This window comes from Pseudochaenichthys georgianus, chromosome 11 (assembly GCF_902827115.2).
Source record: "Pseudochaenichthys georgianus chromosome 11, fPseGeo1.2, whole genome shotgun sequence".
Classification (NCBI taxonomy): domain Eukaryota; kingdom Metazoa; phylum Chordata; class Actinopteri; order Perciformes; family Channichthyidae; genus Pseudochaenichthys; species Pseudochaenichthys georgianus.
In genome coordinates, this window is record NC_047513.1 from 20563460 (window position 1) to 20585460 (window position 22001).

At 43.2% G+C, this 22001-nt stretch overlaps 1 protein-coding gene across 15 annotated transcripts; it reads right to left on the reverse strand.

Moving 5' to 3' along the window:
- Positions 1 to 1347: 1347 nt before the first annotated feature.
- On the reverse strand, positions 1348 to 21869 carry nfyc (nuclear transcription factor Y, gamma). Of its 15 annotated transcripts, none has more exons than XM_071204841.1 (13): positions 18929 to 19027; positions 17962 to 18804; positions 10992 to 11098; positions 10759 to 10830; positions 9360 to 9473; positions 7347 to 7442; positions 6206 to 6376; positions 5563 to 5604; positions 4523 to 4591; positions 3601 to 3744; positions 3210 to 3314; positions 3043 to 3099; positions 1348 to 2485 (listed from the first exon to the last, which is right to left on the reverse strand). In XM_071204841.1, the coding sequence occupies exons 3-13, from the start codon at positions 11088 to 11090 to the stop codon at positions 2366 to 2368; spliced, it is 1089 nt and encodes a 362-aa protein (XP_071060942.1). In that variant the 5' UTR covers positions 11091 to 11098; positions 17962 to 18804; positions 18929 to 19027; the 3' UTR covers positions 1348 to 2365. The 15 variants fall into 15 exon arrangements, with proteins under 15 accessions (XP_071060942.1, XP_071060943.1, XP_033949942.1 ...); XM_071204842.1 differs by having other exon boundaries at positions 10992 to 11101; XM_034094051.2 differs by lacking the exon at positions 17962 to 18804 and adding an exon at positions 11517 to 11632 and having other exon boundaries at positions 10992 to 11101; positions 18929 to 19013.
- Between the last annotated feature and the right edge of the window lie 132 nt (positions 21870 to 22001).

Consider the following 22001-nt stretch of genomic DNA (forward strand, 5'->3'; position numbering starts at 1 on the left):
TGTTGGCACTGTACCATGGATACACTTGTTGTGAAACTATTTCACAGCTCTGTTGCCATCCCTTGTTAAGAGAGATAAGCGATGATAGAATTTCACTTTGTAGATTATTGAATCAACACCTTGTGCTTACACAACCCTGAAATGCCAGGACCTGGGAAAAGCTTACGTTTTACTTTGATGGTGATTGAAAGAAACTCTGCAGACACCTCAGCGAGAGAGAAGAGAGGATCAAACACAGAGTGGACGTCCACTCTTATTAAGGGTTAGTCTCTAACTTGGTGAGACCAAACTCATCTGGCCGAGATTGCCTTGATCCGGCCAAGAAAAATACCAGCAGACAATCCTTTTCATGCTTGACTTAGGCTCAGACATTCTCACAATCCGCTGCTTCACTTATTAGAAAGAGCCGAGCATGAGTCTGCACTCATTAATTCTGTTATTGTACAGTGATTAAGTCGATTAGGAAAGGTGCCTCCAGATTGTGTAATGTCAACTTGTGGCTCTGACCACCGTGGGCTTAACCAGACAGTTGTGTAGATAGCGGTCAATGTGAGTTGGATAAAACACCGCTAAGTGATACGTGCAACTTTTCGAGACCTTTTACTTGGTGTAAGTGTGACAATATGAGACCCCTGCATCTGTCTGCCTACCTAACTTTCTGTTCCACCATAAGTACCTCTTAAGATTTAGGTCAGATAAGGAATGCAGTCTGATCTCACAGGAGCCGAGCAGTCTCCAGCACAATAACTCGTGACTCTATTGTTAACCGCTTGTCCTTTGTGCTCGAGGAAGGCAGCAGAAACACGATTAGTGGCATTTATTTAGTCTGGTTTGGGTGCAACATGGGCACTTATTGATTGCACATTTTTGCCAGTATCTATGCTTGTTAAACAATGCTCCTGGTGACAAATGTTAACCCTGAATTCAGCAATATATCAGGTGCCCCGAGACAGGATTTCAGTGGCATTTACAGTTGTTAGATCAGTGCTGCCCTCCTATGGCCATTTGTGAAAACTACACAAGCCTCAAACCAACATGTTTTAAACTACCAATATTGTGCCGATAACTATGAGTGTTGATCATTTAATACTAATTTATCACCCATAAGATTAATGCAACTATAAAAGCAGTAATTCAATGATATTTCTTGTTCTGGTGGTGGGTTGCGTCTACCTGTTGAACATACAGTAGGATGCTGACTGGGTTGGTTCCAGTTTATCTCTGGCTGTGCTGTTGCATTTCTCTCCTGTCTCCCTGTCTACAGTCCACTCACTAGTAAGGTGCTTAAACCACCTAAAATAAAACAATGAAAACACGGGTTAGTATACGATGACACCAACTCATTACTCTTAGACAAGTTATGTTTTTTATTTTTTTTTCTCACAAACAAATTTTGCTTACAAAAAGGAACATCAAAAAAAAATATTGTACCCATCTATTGCATGTCATGCTGGCAGTTTGAATTACATGCGAAAACAACAATTATAAGAACACTCATAATAATTATTACTGTACAAAAAATAATAGGGGGAAGATATGCGACAAAACATCATCTCAAAACCAAAAGAAAAATAATTGTAAAGAAAAAAAGGTTTTTGGCTCCAGGCGGAGTCATGTGTTTGTACATGAGACTTAAACGAGGGCAAAAGACTTTACAACCAGCCGGGCAGAGAAGGTTGTGTGAAACTGCGTAGAGGCAGAGAAGAGATTCCCGCTCTAAAGTCAACAGGGAAGTAAGGAGCAACACAGAGGAGTAATGATGACTGTTGTTTGGCTTCTTGAAATAAAAGCACAAATACTAAATTGACCTACGGATCGAAGCCCTTAAAACATAAAGTCTTGCTTCATCGTCAATGAGGAGACCAACACAAAAGAGAAACTAAATGTATCATTGAACCTTATAACTTCTTCTCAAGATCTCTTGGATTGACTGTTGTAGAAAGTGATATCTGAGGTAAATGGCGTCAATGTATCCGTCAACTACATGGAAAACAAGAAAGTATTACTCGTGGTTTCCCAGAAGGAAAGAAGAATCCCACAGTGATGCCTGGAGCAGGTTGTCTTTGAGGTTTGGACATGAGATAAGAGGAAGAATAGGTGATAGATCCCAGTAGAGACTTTTTCTGTGGCAGTGGATGCTTATTTTATCTGCAGATGTAGGTGAATGTACACCTGTGTCTAGCCATCCCTTTTGTGTGTTTTAATCCTAAATGTCTTACAAAAGCAAAGAAAGTTTCATGTCCCTCTTCTACAAGAGCAGAGCTTGACATTTTAAAGTGTCCTTTGTCCAAGTTGGTGTCATCTGGTGGCATCACATGGTCTGGTATGCATGTTGTGTGTGTGGAGAAAAGGTTCCTGGTGGGGCTCAGTCTGTGCTGACCTGTGTGACCTGAGCGTCGACCGTCTGGTTGGTGGACTGGATGAACATCGGCTGGCTCAGCTCCTGTCCTGCCGGCATCGTCACCTGCTGGATCTGATACAACTGCTGTAGAACAGAGAGAAGGGGGAGAGGCTGTGTGACTACATGGTATAGGACAAAGTTGTTACTGGTTGCGTTGTAGTTTTTTTCTCCAAATAAATATTTCAGCTGAATTTGGTATTCTGTTCCATTCATATAGTTTAGATAAGTTGGGTTTTCTGTTTGATGTAATTTGTTTGTAATATACCGTAATTACTGGTTTTCTTGGCAAGTGCAGTCTTAAAGTTTGCATTTTTAATCTCAATAAGGCTTGCCTGGTTAACTGGAGGTTAAATTAACAGCATTTTCTGCACTAGTTAAATGTGATCTGGCGAAGTGGTGTCCATTTTCTCAATTTCTAAGTTACACGTAATCATCCTCAGCATTTGAATGAAAATAAAATAAATAAATAAATATTTATAATATAATATATAATATATTTCTCAAATATATGAGAAAACAATGCTAACAAGCCCGAAATAAGGACACCGACTCAAATTAAAAGATGCTAAATTCAACATTAAGCTGAAAATGCCCCTGTCATTGTTACAGCTGTAACTCATTAAATGTTTTGCCTTCGTTACCTGTCCATCAGTGAACTGATTGAATTGCTGCTGTCCTTGTACATCTGCCTGTGTGAGCTGAAAAGAAAAGAAATGTTGAATTAAAGAAACAAAAAGGTAAGATAAAAAAAACAAGGCTACAATATAATTTGTTTTTTGAATGCTATTTTTGTTGCTTTCGTGCTTACCTGCTGGGCATTGGCGAGAGTCTGAATCTGTCCTTGAACCACTTGCCCTCCGGACACAGGCTGGGCTAGACGGATGTATTGCAGCTGGCCTGTGTTTAGTTGCACCTACACTCAGTCAACGTAAGGGGGAGACAGATTTTGGTTGTGAGCAGAGGTCATTGAAACCCAGAGGTCACAGCCATTTTCCTGCTCTGGACAACAGCAATGAGAATCATTCACTTTCCTCTGGTGATTTGTTAACTCCCATCAAGAAGTGAATGATGGATAATTCACTAGGACACCATGTTTGTTCACGTCTAAAAGCCATGTCAAATATGCAGCAAACAGACTTCTTTACACATTTTCTCACTACTCATTTATTTTCTGTTCTCATTTTGACGTTAATTCTTACCGGAATTTGCTGGATCTCTCCTGTGTTGGTGATGATCTGCTGCATGACCTGCATGGTTTGGCCCTGGCCTTGCTGAGCTTGACCCTGGGCTTGGACAATCTGTAGCTGTTGACCCTCACCCACCTGCATGGCTACAGGTGCACTCTTATATAGTAAAAGGAAAGAGAAACAGAAAAGAAGAGAGACGCAACACAGTATTAGTCGTTGAACTACTTTTACCAGGATGTAGCTTATGACTGACACAAAGCAAAGAACCAGGAAATCGCTAACTTCCCTGGAATAAAATGTAAACCAATGTGTTCTTAAATTGTAAATGTCTGTTAAAGATCAGCAGAAAGGCACAGAAGATGAGGCAGGTTTCCAGACCGCCGTTTGTTTTCTGCGGTCACACCATCTAGCAGAGGCCACCTGATCTCTGCGGTCACCCCTGCAGGCCTCCGTCACCTGAGCAGGACAATGTGGGTGTTTCTCAATGTCGAGGAAGGCTGCTCCAGAGCCACTCTTTCAAGCATACTACGTCATCGAATCCGCCGAAGGACTGTTCCAATGTCCAGCATACTTGGAATTCTACCGAGGCCGGCGTACTTCGTAGCGAAACATTTCGTGGCTGCGCGGACTTAAAATCCCCACAATGCTTTGTGCACGGACCAATTTCACAAAATCTGTGGCAGAAAATGTAAGGCGGGGCCTCGCATATGACGCACACCTGCACACTTGCTCGCCTGTTCCACTCTTTGTTTTCCGAATGCCAGGAAGGATTTTTGCCTAGCTTCTGAAGGAAGTGACTCGGAAGACATGTGCTACCAAGCAAGCGTCCTCGACATTGAGAAACACCCTGTGTGTAGGCAGCAGTCACCTCCAGGGCTGAGGCCTCTGTGTGTGTGTGTTGTACACATACATTTACATGTGCATGTGTGTTTACCGTGATGGGTGTGCCTTGTGACTGCACCTGCACTTGCTGTAACTGTTGCATGGTGGCACCTTGCAGCATCTGACGGCCCGACAGAATTGAATGAGAAAATGAGAGAAAGACACACATGTGAGAAAGCAGCGATTGCAATAACTGAACATGTGAACGTAAGCAGGTGTGGAGTGTGTGCGTAGAAAGTAAAAAAGGTTAGGGCAGCAAACAGTGGCAGATAAAATGACATTTAATGATGCGTTTATGAATGTTAAATAGGCAGAGGTGAAATGTCAATAACGGGTAAAAGAAGACATTTTGTTGGAGTTTTGACAGGATTTTAAAAAGCAGGTACATCATAGTGACATTTAAGCTGCTTAAGTAATGTCAACTGGGGTTTCATAAGCACTTGAGAGGAGAGAGACAGCGACAACTTGCGACACTAAAACTCTGCACCCAGATTAATAAATAAACAGTATAAATTGTGATCTCTGCCCATCATCCTTTCCTATCCACTCTCTTCATTCTAAAATGTGTCCTGCTTATACTTTACTCTATAATTGTACCAAACATGGCATGAGCTAGTAGACACTTAAACAGATATCCTGTAGGATGAACATAAAACTGGGGGAAATAAATTAAAATAAGCAATGACAGTTAAGATGAAGCTTCATAGGGTTAATCTCAAATGCACGTCAACAAACCATCTTTTAAGGGAGTAAAATGTTTTACTTTCACATAATCTCTCAAGGCCTTGCTTTTAAAAGAAATCCCTTGTAATTTGCCCACTAAGGAGTCTATGTGTCAAACTGTGACCTTCCTGCTCTAAACAGGGACTGCAGCAGTAATGGTGCTAGCGCATCAGGCCAGGTCTAAACGGGTCTGACAGCTCAGCTAAAGGCAGCCTGCTGAAGCAGCATGAAGCAGCACAGCAGCCCAGGACCATGGCTGAGTGACATGCAAAGACCAAGCTGGAAAGAGAGAGCGCGCAGAGGCAGAAGAAATAACAGTGAGAAAATGAGAGAGTGTCATTTGAAAAGTGTCCCTGGGTGTATCTGCACCTGCACTTGCTGCAACTGCTGCATGGTGGCACCCTGCAGCATCTAGTCCCGACAAAATACAATAAGAAAATGTGATCCAGATGTGGAGGAAATGCAGTCTGGCCAATAGTGATAGGGACCATTAAGAAACCGCAATTGATTGTTTTTGTTTCTTTCAGCTCATTTCTTGGAAGAAAGGATGAAATACATTTACACATTTTTGTGTGAGTCACTTAGAGCTGCAAAGATTCATGGGTTAATGGATTGGTTATCAACTGGTTCCTGCTGGTGGGAGAGTGGTCAGCTACTGGATGTGAGCTAAGACTAATACCAATAAAGTGTGCTGACTTGAGGAACAGCAGCTTGATTTCCATGACAGGGTTGATTGTAGAGTGTGATAAATAAACTACGTGTGAGAGGTAATCATTGAAGTGTTCAAATAATAGAATATGTGTGTTGTGTTCAGTGCAGGCTTCAGTAGCTAGTAATGTATGTGACTGTGGGAGCAGGTCAGTCTCTAAGCTGTAGTGGCATAAGGTGACATTGGCTTTAATTCTCATATCCAGTTGTGGTTTTATTTCATTGTTGCTTCTTTAAAAAATGTGATACGTGTCCTTTGTTGTAAACCCTGTTGGAAGCTCTTCTAACAAGGTGTCAGTAGTACCTGTCCTTGCTGTGACTGAGCAATGATGATCTGTCCGGGCTGGATGGTGGTTTGTCCGCCGGGCAGCTGGCCCTGCTGAGCTCCCTGAACCTGCACGGCTCCAGGCTGCTGCGCCAGAGTGAAGTAGTACTGCACCGGCTCTGCAGGAGCTACAGACTGACGCATCTCCTCCTGTAGAGCACACACACACGCACACCGAAGGCCTATCAGTCCATTGCATCTACATGAATTATTTTTGCAGGTGTAACGGTAGAGGAGGGTAGGTCTGATAAATAACTGATGGGATGTGGCTGGGGATGGGTAATGTAAACTGGACATAGGATCTATTACTAACACCATGCTGGTCCATACCATACAGAAGGCCTTGTGGCTTCAGCATTTTGAGGCAAAGCAGTATCAAACATTTGTGACTTTACTGTAAGATAGATATACTCTGCCCATCCTCTTTCTGAGTCAGCCCTTAAATTCCACGCCAGAGCTTGTTGGTATTCAGTTTATTCAGCATGTTATTTGCTTTCTGGCATAAGGGCTTCAACCAGAGGACAATCAATAATCCCAAATTAAATGATCAGTAAAACCGATTGTGTCCTTCTGCATCATAATTGAGGTTTCTCTATCACCAGGAGGGTAAACACCCTTCTCCCAGCTCCATGATAACACAGCTGAGAGTGTAGGATGTTTACATGCCTGGAGACAGTATATTTGACAACAGATTTACATATCTCACTCCATATCTGTTAGCCTACATTTGGATCCATTACACCAATCTCTTGCTTGAGCAAAACTTAAAATCGGTATCTTGTTTTTCTGTAAGGAGGCACTAAACGGTATTGTATTGTTCCCTGATGAGGACGTATTTCCATGCTCGATGAAGTTGTGCTTCCCTCTTACTAATTGTAGAAATTTGCGTCATCACTGGAGTTTGTGTTGGCTGTCAGAGGCAATAAGATGCTGCAAACATCCGACTGAAAGCTCACGCTGTCTAACCCCAGCTTCCAGTCAAGGATGTTTACAGCACCTCCAAGTTGCCAACAATGGGAAAGCACCCGAGACCCTCTGTGATGTGGAAGAACATTACAATCCAGTACCTTTGGAGAGATCTGCTGTTTGCCCTATAACTGTTGAGCGTTTGATTACCTACCTGTCTTTTAGGTGGCTTCAGGTCGTCCCGGGGCACAATGTCAATCAAGAAGTCGAACTGGTCAAACTTTGTTATCGCCATAGCAATGTCATTCCTCTGTGAACATAACAGACACAGAGGGTCAAGTGATGAGGTCAGACTTTGCCACTTGCCAGCCTATATTTAAACATGCCTCAGGGTCTGAGGTCAACTTCCCCAAAATAGCCTCACAAGGGGCAGCTGGGGAATGGAAATAAAGTTCCTAGTAGTGTTAGCGTTGACAACTGAGATCAAAAGGATTCATTCAAAACCAAGTCGACTACTAAGTATTTCAATAAACAATATACAACATTTGCTTGTTACAGATTTTCAAGTCAAAATGTGTTCAAAAAAGAAAAAGCAGCTCAGAAGGGTCAATAAAATAAACAAGTCCAAGGCTCTCTACTAACAATAACGACAAACAAACAGATTGTGAGGCTATGTTTGGGTGTAACCAAGCTTTTCCTTAACTGTATCACCACCATTGTCTTGGTTTTAAGAATTTTACCATGAAATACTATCTGATTTTTCAGAGCAGTATTTTTAATATTTTGGAAGAAGAGGCCTTTGACTTTTCTTCTTAAACTTGTTCAACAACTTTGCTTTTAACCATTTGCCATTATAGAATAGGGGACTAGTAAAAACAAAAAAGAAATCGCATCCTGCGTATGTGTGACCAACAGGATTGACACTTTCCTGCGTTCATGAGCACACACTCTGTTTCTACTCCCCTTCCTATATCCACAGCAGTGTGCTGTCTCTGTGGAATTTTCCACAGGATATTGGCTGTCAGGACCCCCTATTGTGGCCCACCCTGCACAAGAGGCTATTTATAGTAGCTTGATTAATATCTCGTAACACCAGGTCACATCTACACTTGTTCTATTGATGAGTGTTGCTATGGTAACCTTAATTGGCGTGCCCTCTTCACAATAGGACCCGTGCTCTGTGTGTGTGTGTGTGTGTGTGTGTGTGTGTGTGTGTGTGTGTGTGTGTGTGTGTGTGTGTGTGTGTGTGTGTGTGTGTGTGTGTGTGTGTGTGTGTGTGTGTGTGTAACCATGTGGGGGGAAAAGGATGCAGTTTTTCTCACTTAGACACGCGGAAATATCACATCTATGACGTTCAACCTTCACACGGACTTAATGCTACATATGTGCTGTTAAATGTAGAGAACATTTAACAGCACAGTAAATTCAGTTTCTATTTAATGCATGCAGTGTAGAGTTCTTAAACCTGAGAGTCTATTGCTAACAAGGCTTTTGGATAAGCACAGAAAACAGCAAAGTGAACACATGTCCAAAGTAGGTCTTCAATTTAAGACTTCTCCATCTATGATACACCGTCTTTTTTTCCCTACCTGCTCTGGCAGACACACACATATCCATGGTCTGCTAATCTCTCAGAGGTATGTGAATGGATAAAGTGGACTTAAGGGCTTTCATGTTCTGCTTCACAGTTTTCCCCCCCTTGACATCCAGGTGAGACTCTTGTCTGATTTTCCCAAACTGTTCCCAGAAACGCTCTCATGGTTTCCCTCTCTTAACGCCCCCCCGCCCCCATCTTATTTCACTTTGGGACAGCAGAGCAGGCAAAATGGCACCAGAGGGAAAGTGTGTCACCGGCACCCGCCTGGTTATGCTTCCAAAGCCAATGGAGGGAGGCAGAACTAAACAGAGGTGCTCAAGGCGGCGCTGGTATGGGGCCTTTTATACGCACCCAGACATTCAGTGAATAGAAAGCAAGACAACCAAATTATGTAAAAGGTGTTTGACGAGTTGAATAGAAAAAGGTGGAAGAAATGTACAAGAGATAATAAAATCACAATAGATGGTTTTAACAATCCCAATAAAAAGAGAGTAGGAAACTAAAGAGGAGGAAATTGCCAGATGAGTTGGTTTCCTCAACTGAAGCCTGATCTGATGGAGGTGCACCGTGTGTCAAAAAGGGAGAACATAAAGGATAAGTAGTTAATTCATCTCCATTAGCGTGTCTGACCTGTAGTGTGCGTCTCTTGTTGTCCTCGGTGTGGATCCATGCTCTGAGGGTGAGCTCTGTGATGAAGATCTGTGCTGCCTTGGCAAACAGGACCGGAGCCTCTGCACTGATCATCTGTACAGAGGAGGTGGAGTTACACCTGCTTTAATACACCCACAGAGTATTTTACATCAAACACATATCAGCTCTGAATCACTCAGGACCTGAGTGCCAAATAGCTGCATCACATTCACAGGTGCTGCAAAACATTCATTCCTATAAAATTACCATATCAAATTGATAGGTGTCAACTCGACTACACAACTACTAACTTCAACATAACTTCATCATTATTCACACACAAAAAGCTTAAACATTTCTATCATTTATATTCTTTTAACCCTTTGTTTGTCCACAACAGTTGTAAAAGTCTGCAGGCCTCTCTCTAGTGGCAAATGACTTAGCTTCACACTCCACTTTTTCATATCGAGTTGCATTGAACGCTCAGACAAAGCCACGCGGTAAGTGGTTAAGTAAAGGGACATAAATGTACAAGATGGGACTGTAATAACACTGCTCACATGTGCTCAGGCAGTGAAAGCTGCTGTGTCACGATGGACAGAAGGGTCCGGTCTACAGATATGTTACTGACCTCCTTAACTCTTTAAGCTACAGCTTAACCAACGAGATACTGATCTTGACACGAAACATTTGCGCACACAGGATCCTGAGCTTTCTCAAAGTTTAGAGGCTATGGACAGTCGTGGCTGATCATCTTGTGTAATGGGGGTCAAATAATCACAGTTTGAGCCTTGACTGTCAAGTTCAGTGCAAGTGACAAATGTTAGATGGGGAGGTTCCTTTAGCTTGTAGCGCTACATCCTTAGCCGATAAGAGATCCGTATTGGTATTGAAATGTACTTTTAAATGATTACTTTAAATTATAATAATCCCAATACAATTCAGATTGTTAGATTATTTTACACAGTGGAGCTTTGACATGAACCACAACTTGCAGGAGAGAGGATCATGTTTTAAAAACTCAGCCACATCAGACGAATGATGTCAGCTTCATCAAAGTTAATTTGTATAGATACAAGTGCCTCACAAAATAAGTACACAATAATTGTTGTCATTATGATGCTGTATACACACTGCTTTGATGTTAATCCATTGATATAAATAATGGACTTCTTATCAACAGACGCCGCTGAATGGACACGAGCTGATAATATTTGTTCCATTATGAAATAAGTCCAACCGAGTGGTCTGAGCACAACAGGCCACAAAACAAGTAACTGATAGAATACAGACACCAAATTAGAGAACATTATCAGTCAGGCTTTTAAGGCATGAAAATAATTATACTCAATAACAATTATTTCCTCAAAATTGTAAATTATTTAGGCTGTCCTTTTACCTTGACGTCTTCATCCAGCTTCATGATTTTTTTGATCCGGGCCAGTGGCAACTCCTGCACACGGAAATCCTTCTGGAAAAAAATTAATCAGTGGTCAGTTGAAGACACAGAATAGAGCACTAGGGTGTTGTGCTTTAGTCTTTGCATGAGTATGTTTGAAGCATACAAAACCATCGCATCTTAGTGTTAATTTAGCGTGTATGTGTGACTGCTTGTTTCAGTGGACAGCGTACCACAGTCAGGTTCCTGATCTCCTCCATGACACGAGGCCAGAAGGACTGCAGGGTTTGCTGGGCATCGCTGCCTCCGGCTCCGAACGCATCTGCGGACATCCTCTAATCTGCTGATTCAAAGAATAACAGGGGAGGAGAAAGGTGGAGACAAAATGGTTAATCATTAAGGTTTTTAATTAGCAATGCAACGATTAATCGCTTGGTTCGAAAAATGTCAGAAGTGTCATGACGTGATGTCATATCATGAAATGTTACTCTAGTGGTTCATCAATTATCAAAATAGCAGGCAAATATATATTTTGTCAGTCAACAAATCGCTTCAGCTTTATTAGTTATCAGAAAACGCAAAAACAGACAAAATGTGATTTAGACACTAAAGCCGGGTAGTTAGCTAAGGACACTAGCCGCCAAATGACAGTGTGAGTCCAGGCCTGTGCTGCCCTGAGCTCTCCCCATGTGTCAGAATCACATATCCTCTCATGGCCTATAATTATAATACAGTGAAATCTAAATTAGAGCACCAACGGGCTTCTATTCTTGTCCTGGAGCAGGATGTTGACATGCCGAAGAACCCATCACCCAGCTGGCTGCACAATCCCTGATTATGAATGGTTCACCTTCCGCACATAGCTGCAGCTCCTCTGCAAACAAAGCATGTCATGTGCGAGTCAAACACAGCTGGTGACCCCACACACTGAGGACAATGCTGAAGCCAAACACCTAGGAGACGCAGAAGTGTGTGTCTCATAGTGAAACAATCTCCTGCACAGGCACATGTTGCTCACAAATACTAACCATGACTTGTAATGTGAAATAGACCAACTGTTACACACAAGCATGTAGACATACTGTAAAAGCCAGTGCTTCTACAAGGGGTCTGACGGTTGGAAAGAGGATCCAGCCGGTTACTATGGCATGCCAGGAATCTGCTGGAGGAATATCGGCCGGCATGTCTGAGCATGCAGAGCTTGGAGTGTCTGGATCGCACTCTTTCACTCTCCCTTTTCTCCCTCCCTCGGTGAAAAGATTCGCCAGAAGGGAGAAGGAAAAAAAACATGGGGGGACCGAACAAGAGATGAGTGTGTCGAGTTACTCAAGAGAGACGGGGTGTGTGTGTGTGTGTGTGTGTTGCTGAGGGAGGGGTAGTGCCTTGTCCAGTTCAGTATTAATCCAGCACTAAGACAAAGTGCCAAAGGCTTTAACAGGGAGAGGTAAGAGACGAACGGGCCGCAGTCAGACTGCTGTGCAAACCAGCTATATGGGTCAAACAGGACAGAAAGAGAGAGACGGTAAAGAGGGGAAGAGAAAGACATGACAGAACAAATAAAAACACAGTGTTAGGAGAAGGGGGGGTCTCCTCTTTATCTTCTCCTTCTTTTCTCACTCTGGGCCAACAAGCATGAATGGCTGCAGCTCTGGTCCAGCTGACAGACCAATACAAAACAAAAGACAGCTTTTCAAGCACTCCATCTAGTGTCTCCCTGTTACAGCGGCGCCGTGGTAGGGGATTGTTTGGACTCTGGGTCCAAGCCAGCTCCTCTCTTCATGTGTTTTAAGTGCAGTTGTAAATATTTTACACCGACAAATCACTAAAAAAGGAATCGTTTAATGAGAATCCTTGATTTGTTTTGTTTCTCTGACAGTTGTGGGTAGAAGTAAAAGGAAGAAGTACAATGTTATCACAAAACATTCCCAATAAGTTGATGAAGTTCGTAGTGTATCTCAATTTCAGGACAATCATAACTATTCTTAGTATTCTTAGAGTGATTTGAAAAAGCTATCATAGTTGAGAAGTATAATGTTTTCCTTGTATGTATGAGGAGAGGGGTTGCATGTGATTACTTTATTGAAGATTAAATTGACTTTATTTATTGACTTAAAGGGTGTTCACTGTAAACGATGTGTCCCATTTAGGATGTCTTGTTTCATACCAGAATGTAGGACAAAGGGATTGCAGTGCCATTTGGAGGGATTTAAGCATATCTGAATGTTAAATCGGGATAATATGGTGAATCGCAATTATTTTTGCCATGAGATAAAAATGTCACAACGTTGCATGTGCAGTTATGGGAAATACTGAATAATACAGGAGAAGCACTGCTGCATCCTGTCCTCCTGTCATTCAGTTTTGGACAGAGAGTAGCCTGAATCAATGAGACAGAATGGCAGCGGGGGGAGGGAGGGGGGGTTTATATAAATTAATCAGGCGGCTTGTAGCCATTGCATGCCAGGCTAGTGATTGACCTTGACAGTGTCTCCCCTTCTCTCTCTGTCCAGTTGCGTTTGAAGGTTGATTGAAATCCTGCAGTCACTAGAACAATCCCAGCATTCCATGGGGCAAAAATGACTGATGGGAATTGTAGTTTTCCTTCCTCTGCCTGATGCGTAAAGTGACATGTGCCAGTTCTTTTCAAGGCCTCTGTGTTTCAATGCAGCATCGTGACTATGCAAATATGGGGACAAAAATAAGAGCTGCAAACAGCATTTGACTACCCGTCCCGTATCAGCACTCGATCTTGTGATAAGTTTGAACAAGACAACCTTGTGTGTCTGTGTTCCGTCTGCCAGCTTGTGCGGTGCTCTGCCACTTGCAGCCTGATAAGAAACAATAATTAGGCACTGCAGAAAACCATAAGGCTAATTACCATGATAATGCAGGGGCCCAGAGGAAACAAAGACATTCAAATAGGAAATTATTCAATAGATTAAAGTAAAAACATGTAGGCCATCACACTTCTCTTAAACATCTGGCTTTTCGGGAGAGAGGGGGAGAAAGCTTTTATTAAATTAAATCACACATACAACCCAACCCCCTCTCTTTGACCTTGTGACCTTCAATCTAAATACACACGCAATAAGCACAGCAACAGGGGGAGTGGGGGCAGTGGTAGTCAAAATGTGAATATGAGAAAGCAAGTGTGATTAGAGTCAGGCTGAAGCACAAGAGCGGAAAAAAGAAACCCAAAAGCATGTGAGTAAGAAGAGGGGTTAAAACATTGCTCCTGCAATTATTCAGTGTGCACTACCTGCAGTTCAGTAATATTACCATATTTTCCAAAGCTTTGCATCAATGGAAAGTTTGCGTGGGAGCCCGGTCCGCTGACATAATGTCTCCTGCTGACTTCTGCAACACCTTCTATGGTCTTCTGTGGGCTAGTCTGATCAAACAAACACTCTCAGTGGGGCTATCAGCTGCAATCAATTTTGAAACTCCCCAAAAGCTAATAAATGTCAACGTTATATAAGTTGTAAAAAGTCGGGAGGTTGATGCAGACAAGTGTCAAGATTGTGCTTTTATCTGCAGTGATAAGTGGTCCTTGCTACTGTATTTCAGGTCTCTAATCTACAGTAAGGCTTGAAGTACTCCCTTCATGCCAATCTGTACTTTACATGTTTGTAAGGCTTGTTAGTTCAGTTCACTCCTCAATAATCATGGTTCTAGGTCGCCCTAAATAAAGTGTCTTCAAAGTTTTGAACATTGATGTCAGCTTGTTATTGCGGATAACACTGTTGTAATGAACCCGCTGAACCAAGCTCATCTCTGCTGTGTTGTTCTAAGCTGCCTCTCTATGCTATATTAGGGTACATTGTGTCTTTTTGCGCTGTGCATCTCTGCTCTCCTCTTCCCTGCGGCTCTGTTGTCCTTCATCAGGTCATTGAGACAGAGAGATGGCGGTGTTGGGTTTCCTACCAACTCTGCTGTGTGCGTTTGTCTTTGAGGACAAATGTGATGTCTGTGCTTTTGTCGACATTGTCCACCACAGCAACTTGCTCTTCCTCCTTCAGCGGCGCCGGCTCTACATCTCTCTTCCTGTCTCTTCCCAGGTACTTCCCATCTCTCTCTGTCACTCGTGGGTGTGCATTTCTCCCTGGCTCCGTCTTACTTGCTTTCACCTGATCCCTCTTCTTTGCGACTACTCTGGGAAAGTCAATGCTGCTCCAGCTGAATCAGCGCTAATGTTGTCCTGCCAGCCCAGTCCTGCACCTCTCCGTCTCATCCCTCCCTCCTCGAGCGTCACTTCGAGTGGCCACTCACAGCAGCGTCAGTCACTTGCTCCAACTCTGACATCACAACACTTTACATGAGACTTCAATTCCTGTCCAAATAAACTTGATAGCAGTGTAGGCAGGACACTAGCAAGAAACATCACTGTAGTATCACTTTTGCCTCAAGAAACGATTTGCAGCATCAAACTAGGGCATCAATACAAATAAAGTAAGTGTTGTTAATAAGCCAGTAGAGTTGAGCAAGATGATAAAGTGGCCTTAAGGGGAAATCTAAATACCCTCTGAATGACCTGATGGTGTACATTGAGATTTAAAATTTGCTGAGTGTAGTTGAGTGCAGCGTCGGACAAACTGAAGGCCTATTTGAGGCTCTGCTTTGAATGTTTCCCTGAGGTGTATCACAGTGACATTGTCATTGGCCTTAAAAAGAGCTCATCTCATCTCACATGTTCCCGGGGCAGAACTGACACTTGTTATTGAAAAGTATGTGCAGTGAGATGATCTAACCCACACAGAAATAAAGAAGCATACGCCAAATTACTTTGTGAGGCAAGTCTGATTATCTGCAATAAGTGAGTATTTGAACATCAGTCATTGTTGTACTGAATATGTATTTATTGCCACCTTCAATCTGCTGACACATCTAGCAAGGTCAATTTTCCACTTTGTGAAACTGTAAATAATGCAGAATGGGCTGTTCTGCAGGAAGGTCACTAAAGGTCAAAGTCTGTTATGTTTTAACTGGACCCCTAAGCAGAACAAATAAATGCAACGCAACATTTGTTATATTATTATATCATATACATTAGTATTTAATAGGGCCACTGAGAATCTTAACCTAATGTTTAACATGTCAGTTTTATTATGATTTACTCTCCCTGAATAGATGGAATAAATACATAATATACATATATATATATAAGGCAATATATAAAAGGGGCCTTGTATTTACAAATCTTGATGAACCCAATCACATATAACAGAACAGAAACAAACTGGCACAGTTACAGCATGCAGGGTAAATGATCTACTCAGGCAAAACTAAAAAAAACAAGAAGTTCCCAGGCAGGAATTACAGATTAACTACTGGGACACGCACAACTATTTCACAGATGTTTGTGCAAATGTGTTGTGATTAAAAAACAACAGACGCAGGGATATAATGACGGACGTGCACGCTGTGACCTGCGGTGTAACATCACTTTGTGCATGGTTGGATGGAGCCAGCCAACCAAACCGCCCTGCAAACTTTGCCCTTGGTTCTGCTTCAAGCCAACTCCAGGAAGTGCTAGTCACTGATCTCCCAAGGTCATTCAACAGAGGAGAGAGAGAAACCAGAGAGGGAGGGAGAGAGAGATAGATGAAAAAGAGAAGGGGAGGGAGAGGGGGAGGATAGCAAAGGACAGGTTTTTCAACTTTCACTGCAGCACTTAGGTGACCCCAGTGGTTCGGGCTGTGTACTTTCAAGGAATCTTAATAAAAAACAACTCTTACTGTACATGTTATCCATGTTCTGTATCTGCCTTTGGGTTCCGCTTCGTCTCATCTCCTTCTACATATTTCCTTCTCATTGCTGACAGAGAGACTGCAGGAGCCTAGCTCACATACCTGTGACCTTCATCCAAAGCAAGGCCCAGTCTCTGCCGTCAAAGTAGGCAGGGCTAAAGCTACCTGCGTGTTACACGCTGGACTCCCCCTGCACACGCTGTCTTTAGTGACAGTGTACACATGTAAAAAAAAGGGGGGGGGGGGGGTGCGGGGCAAGGGCAAAAGAGTGAATGCACAGCAGTGGTGGTCACCTTAGTGATAAGCTGAAGGCCTAGCTATGCCTGGGTGGTTTGGGTTTACTTTTTCCTTGAGCCCCTGAGCCGATGGTACAGTATGGGGCAGAAATTATATTTGAAATCTCATGCAGACAGCAGCCAACCCTGGGATTTGGCAGTAAGGGCTTCAACTTAAGAGTTATTTTTAGTTTTCCTCTCTCGATCTCTTGCACTCTCTCTCTTTCCCCATCGGCACATTGTTTTGTCAAAGGCACCAATGGAAACTTTCAATTAGGGAAAGAGAGGGACGAGCAAGGCAGTCAGAGGCAAGAGAGAGATGAGGCCACCTCTAAAGATTCCATCAGAACAGATCAGATCAAACTATTAGCCTCCTCTGTCCATGAAGCTGAAAGGCTGACAGTCTGTCCCATCTGGGCGTCTGGCACTATCGGGGAGGGGGCCTAAGGGGTCCTGAGGTCACTGCGACCAGCTGCACCTCAACCCCTGGGGACCCATGACACCAACAGCAACAACAACACTGAGAGATATGCTCTCAAAGTCCTCAGTATAAACTAAAAAAAATCTAATGTCAACATCGATACCATCTTTGCCTTTCAGCTCTGCGTCACAGTCTGGCGCTTGTGTGTAAACAAGGACGTCTGGGAGGGAAAAAAAAACGGGATTTGGAACAGCACCGGGAGACACTGCGGCCCCCAGGACATTAAAGTGAAAAACATCCAAGCAGAGTCTGGCAGCTATGCACTTACATGCAGTCGATAACAGTGGGTGAGTGTTGACGTGCGTAAGCATGGTGGTCCAAAGTCAAAATTAGTGAAAGCCAAAAGGCAGATTGACTGAATCGTTACTATATTAAAAAGAAAACACGTTTTTTTTGTTCCTGTAAAGTCCACTCTGACAAAAACCATAATTTATGTACTGATGTGACATCTGAAGGACATGTATGAGACACACACACACACACACACACACACACACACACACGTCCAATCTTCCAAGGAGAGTACTACAGGGCAGGAGAGGGAGGGGGGTTGAGGATGGCTTTAAAGGACAGACACTGTCTCATCACTGCAGAGCATGATGGACGGAGAGAGAAAGTAAACAATTTATTCAGAAACTCAAAGCCTAACCAACTTGACAGTTCTTCTCTCTTTGTGCATGTTTGAGGCGGTCTGACTTACCCCTGTGCCCTTCATGGTGAATGGAGTGCCCTGCTGGAGCAGAATAGAGGGAAACAGATAGCCCTGTTCAAATCTCCTTGAGAGCAGCGGCAGCAGCAGCAGCAGCAGCAGCAGCAGGAAGAAGAGGCACAGAGGTTGACACAAAAACTCTCTCAAGCGCCTTCACTTCCTCAAGTCCTCTGATCGTATCAACAGACAAAAAGGCACTCCGGCTCCACTGGACGGCTCTAAAAAAGCTCTCAGCCCGGCCAGGGAAGAGCAAGCCCCCCTTCTTCTACCCCTCCCCCTTCTCTCTTCCACTCTCCCTTTACACATTGCCCCGTCTCCTTCAGCAGCCCCCCCAACGTACTCCTCCTGCCTAAACATACAACGCCGTCTCTCCTGTTTATTCTGACCAAGTCCCCTAAACTCACTGACCTTCTGTCTTTCTCTGTTTTTTTAACTCTCTCACCCCTCTCCCTCTCCCTAACCAGTGACCCGTGTGTTTGTCTTTGAGCTGACCCCTGGCCCGGCGCAGAGACGAGAGCGAGAGGGAATAGAAAGTCAGCGCAGCGGCAGGCAAACAGTACAGCGGCACTCCTGACTATCAGACAAAAATCTCTAGCCTCCTTCCCCTTTAACATTCAAGAGTAATCAATCTAGCAGGCTACATGATACTCAAACCCCGCCTGGATCCCTGCTCCCGCCTCGCTCTGACACTCACAACCAATGAGAAGACAAGGTCCTCTTATGCTATTGGATACTGCACACACCCGTCAGCTGTGACACATCCCCTGCTCCTCCTCTTTCCTCAGCCCAACCCCCTTCTACCGACACCAACTTCCTGCTCTAAGTTACCTTGAGCTGCAGGATAGGGGTCAGGGAAGGAAAAGAGGAAGCAAGAGTAGAGAGAATTGTTGAAAAAGAGTAAATAAAGTTGTGGAAAGCTCTACAGGGAGTGTGTGAAGGTGTGCTAGTGGTGGCTTGCCTCTGCATTGTTTGTCCTCGGGCGGTCTCTGCCTCCCCTGCTGCTTGACGGATGAGAAAGGTTCCACCGGCTGCTCTCTGACAACTGCTCTCTGCTTATTTACAATGTCAAACTAAATGTCTCTCTCTGCCCCGCCTCCTCTCTGCAGCTACAGGCTGACGGCACCGTGATGCAGGCAGCCACGCTGGCTCTCACTGGCTGAAACTAGTGGCAGAATGGATGCCGCATGTTGCATTCACATGATTTAAAGTACAAAAGCATAATAGGCAGACTCGCTGTCTCATACGTGTGCACAGGTACATGCACGTCCGCACACACACACACACACACACTTTGCCCTTGCTTTCTCATTCATCCTTGCCCACACTCACAGGGACAAACCGCGAACATCTAGCCTCTAACCAGCCTACTTGTTATAACAAGATTGATTACACTGTTAGTGTTATGCTAGCAGAGGAAAAAGTATACATTCAATGAGAATATGAATCAGATGGGTTTATTTAACAATTTCATGGGAGCAAATAGTTATGCAATATACCGCAACAACATTAATCCAAAGAACCCTTATTTATGGTGTCAATCAAATGTTAACTAAAAGGAATAAATGCAAATTTCATTGAAGAGCCTTTGTACAAAATGAAGAAGAATCCTCTGACTGGTTAACAGCCGTGGAAAAGGGGGGAAATGCATTCAACTCTCGTCCTATTTGTGGGTAAACAAGACATAAGAGATATGGGTGAAAGTGTGTAAACAAAGACATTGTTGCCCTGATCCAAAAAAACTACGCTCACAGCAACTTCCACGGTTAAAGCGTCATCAAATAACCACGTCAGCAATGTCATACAATGTCCTTCTTGTTGGCTCACCAATGGTTTGATGGGCATACTTTATACACAGTAACCTTCCCTTCAGAGCAACCATAGCATGACACTGCTCATGTGCACCACACATTGTGTTAATAACCCATTGACTGAATTAGTAATTAAAATATAATAAGCAAACTGATGAAGACATGTACAGCTTAGACAATAAAGTGTTATAAGAAGGGACAAAAATTGTGGTGGTGATTACATTTGAGCCAGAATTGCCTTTAACTGATACTTGTTCAAAGGACGGCAGTTTGACCTGAAGGTTTAGGGCTGCATATTTCTGCAAATCCCGATTGTAGTGAGTGAAGGAGAGCAAACCTGCCCAATCAATTAAAAACTTAGAGGGGGAGGGGAACCGGAAGGATGAAGAAGGACAGAGAGGAGAGTTTTTACAGGATGGGAGGGGTAGAAAGAGACAGAGACTCAAGAGAAACAAAGCTAAATGTTCCCTTTTCTATTTTAGTGAGGAACATGGGGACTAGAGCAGGTACTACATCTATCCAGTTAATGATTAGAGTGGAGCTGCACAAATTAATCTCTGCAGCAATGTTCTCCTTACATGTATTCTGGCTAGCCAAAATGCCTCAGTAACGACACCTGGCAAGGTCACCATACAAATGAGACCTTCCTGTGACCTGTGCTGGTATCAGGGACATGTTTGCTCTCACTGATGCTGTTTAGAGATAAAACATACACCAGCCACACTACGGGTTTCATAAACACACAGCACCCTCATGGTAGCCGGGCCAATGTATGCATTCACCCACAAAATGTGAAAAAAGCTAATGCACACACCTGCATAAATAAATGTTCAATGACTTGTTTGTATATGTTAGTCAGAGAGTCATTGTAATTACACTCTGCTAGATTAAAAGGTAACAACGAAATAAAACATGTAATATACCTCTTATAGCTTAAACCAAGGTTGAAAGATTGTGAACTATACACAGTATTCGTCTCTACTGGCGTTAATGGATATATCACCTTGCAGCAGGGATATAGCAGAGATTGTTCTTTTTATACATATTTATATTATTTCTGTGATGCATTTAAGCCTATTACTGATATTGCGTACATTAAATAAAAATGATGTGCATTAAATTGATTCAAGAGTGACCTCCGCAAGGAAACAAAGACACTTTTAATATAAAGAGGAAATGCATTTGCACTGGCAGTAGGGCAACTTTAACTAGGTCGATACAGCATAAACCAGGTAGAAAGAACAAAGCCGCTAGCAGGATAAACCAATGTCATATCATGGTTAACGTTAGCCGACGGAATACAGCATTTAATTCAATGTGAAAGTAATGTTGCCAATATAAACTAGAATTTTAAAAACACAGTAGTTCTTATTGGTGTCATGACGGCTGCAAAGCACAATTAGCACTACAAGCTAACGTTAACTGTTGACCGTGCTAACGTAAGTGGAGTAAATGTTAGCATGTTGGAGATGCCCACTGGAGACCGTTGAACAGCACAAACGAAAATCCGCAGTGTTTATCATTTAATCACCACTGAACAACGTGTCCTGCCTTCAAGTGAAACTTTGCAAAGCTTTCCCGAGCTAGGAAGAAGCAGTCTAACCAATAAAGACTACGTTTGGATCTGTCCTTCAGACCAATCAAACCTCGGACTAGATTCCACCAATCAAGGTTTTTAGGGCTAACTTCGTTCTGCAACTGACGCCATTCGGGCTCCAGTAGAAATGGCCAGGCAGTCTGGCAATCATTGCGGCTAGAGCCAACATGGTGGACACGGAACATCAGTTTCCTGACCGCCCGTGATCCCTTCAGCGGGCCACCAATAAGCGCCTCAGAGAGCGGAGAGGGAAATGGCGCCTATGTTCATCTTCCAAAACAATCGTCTATTGGTCAAGAACAGCAAATGAAAATAGGCGATGTAATTGCTCATACTTCCACACAGCAAATGCTACTTTCTCGTAGACGTTACCCACACAAACGACTTTTAGTTTCTTACTCACTTTGTTTAACGGGTTCGAAGTGAAGTCCGGCTCAGCGTATTATTTATTTTATTTAGCTAGCAAGAGGAAACAAGATGGGTGCCGCTCGAACCGGAAATAGTTATATGCATAAACGTGATGACGTAGTCGTTACGTTATCCGAGCAACAGCAGGACAGGAGGCTCTTTTTATAAAATGTACCAAATTGAGAGATTAATATGTTAAGGACAAAGTGTTATTAGTC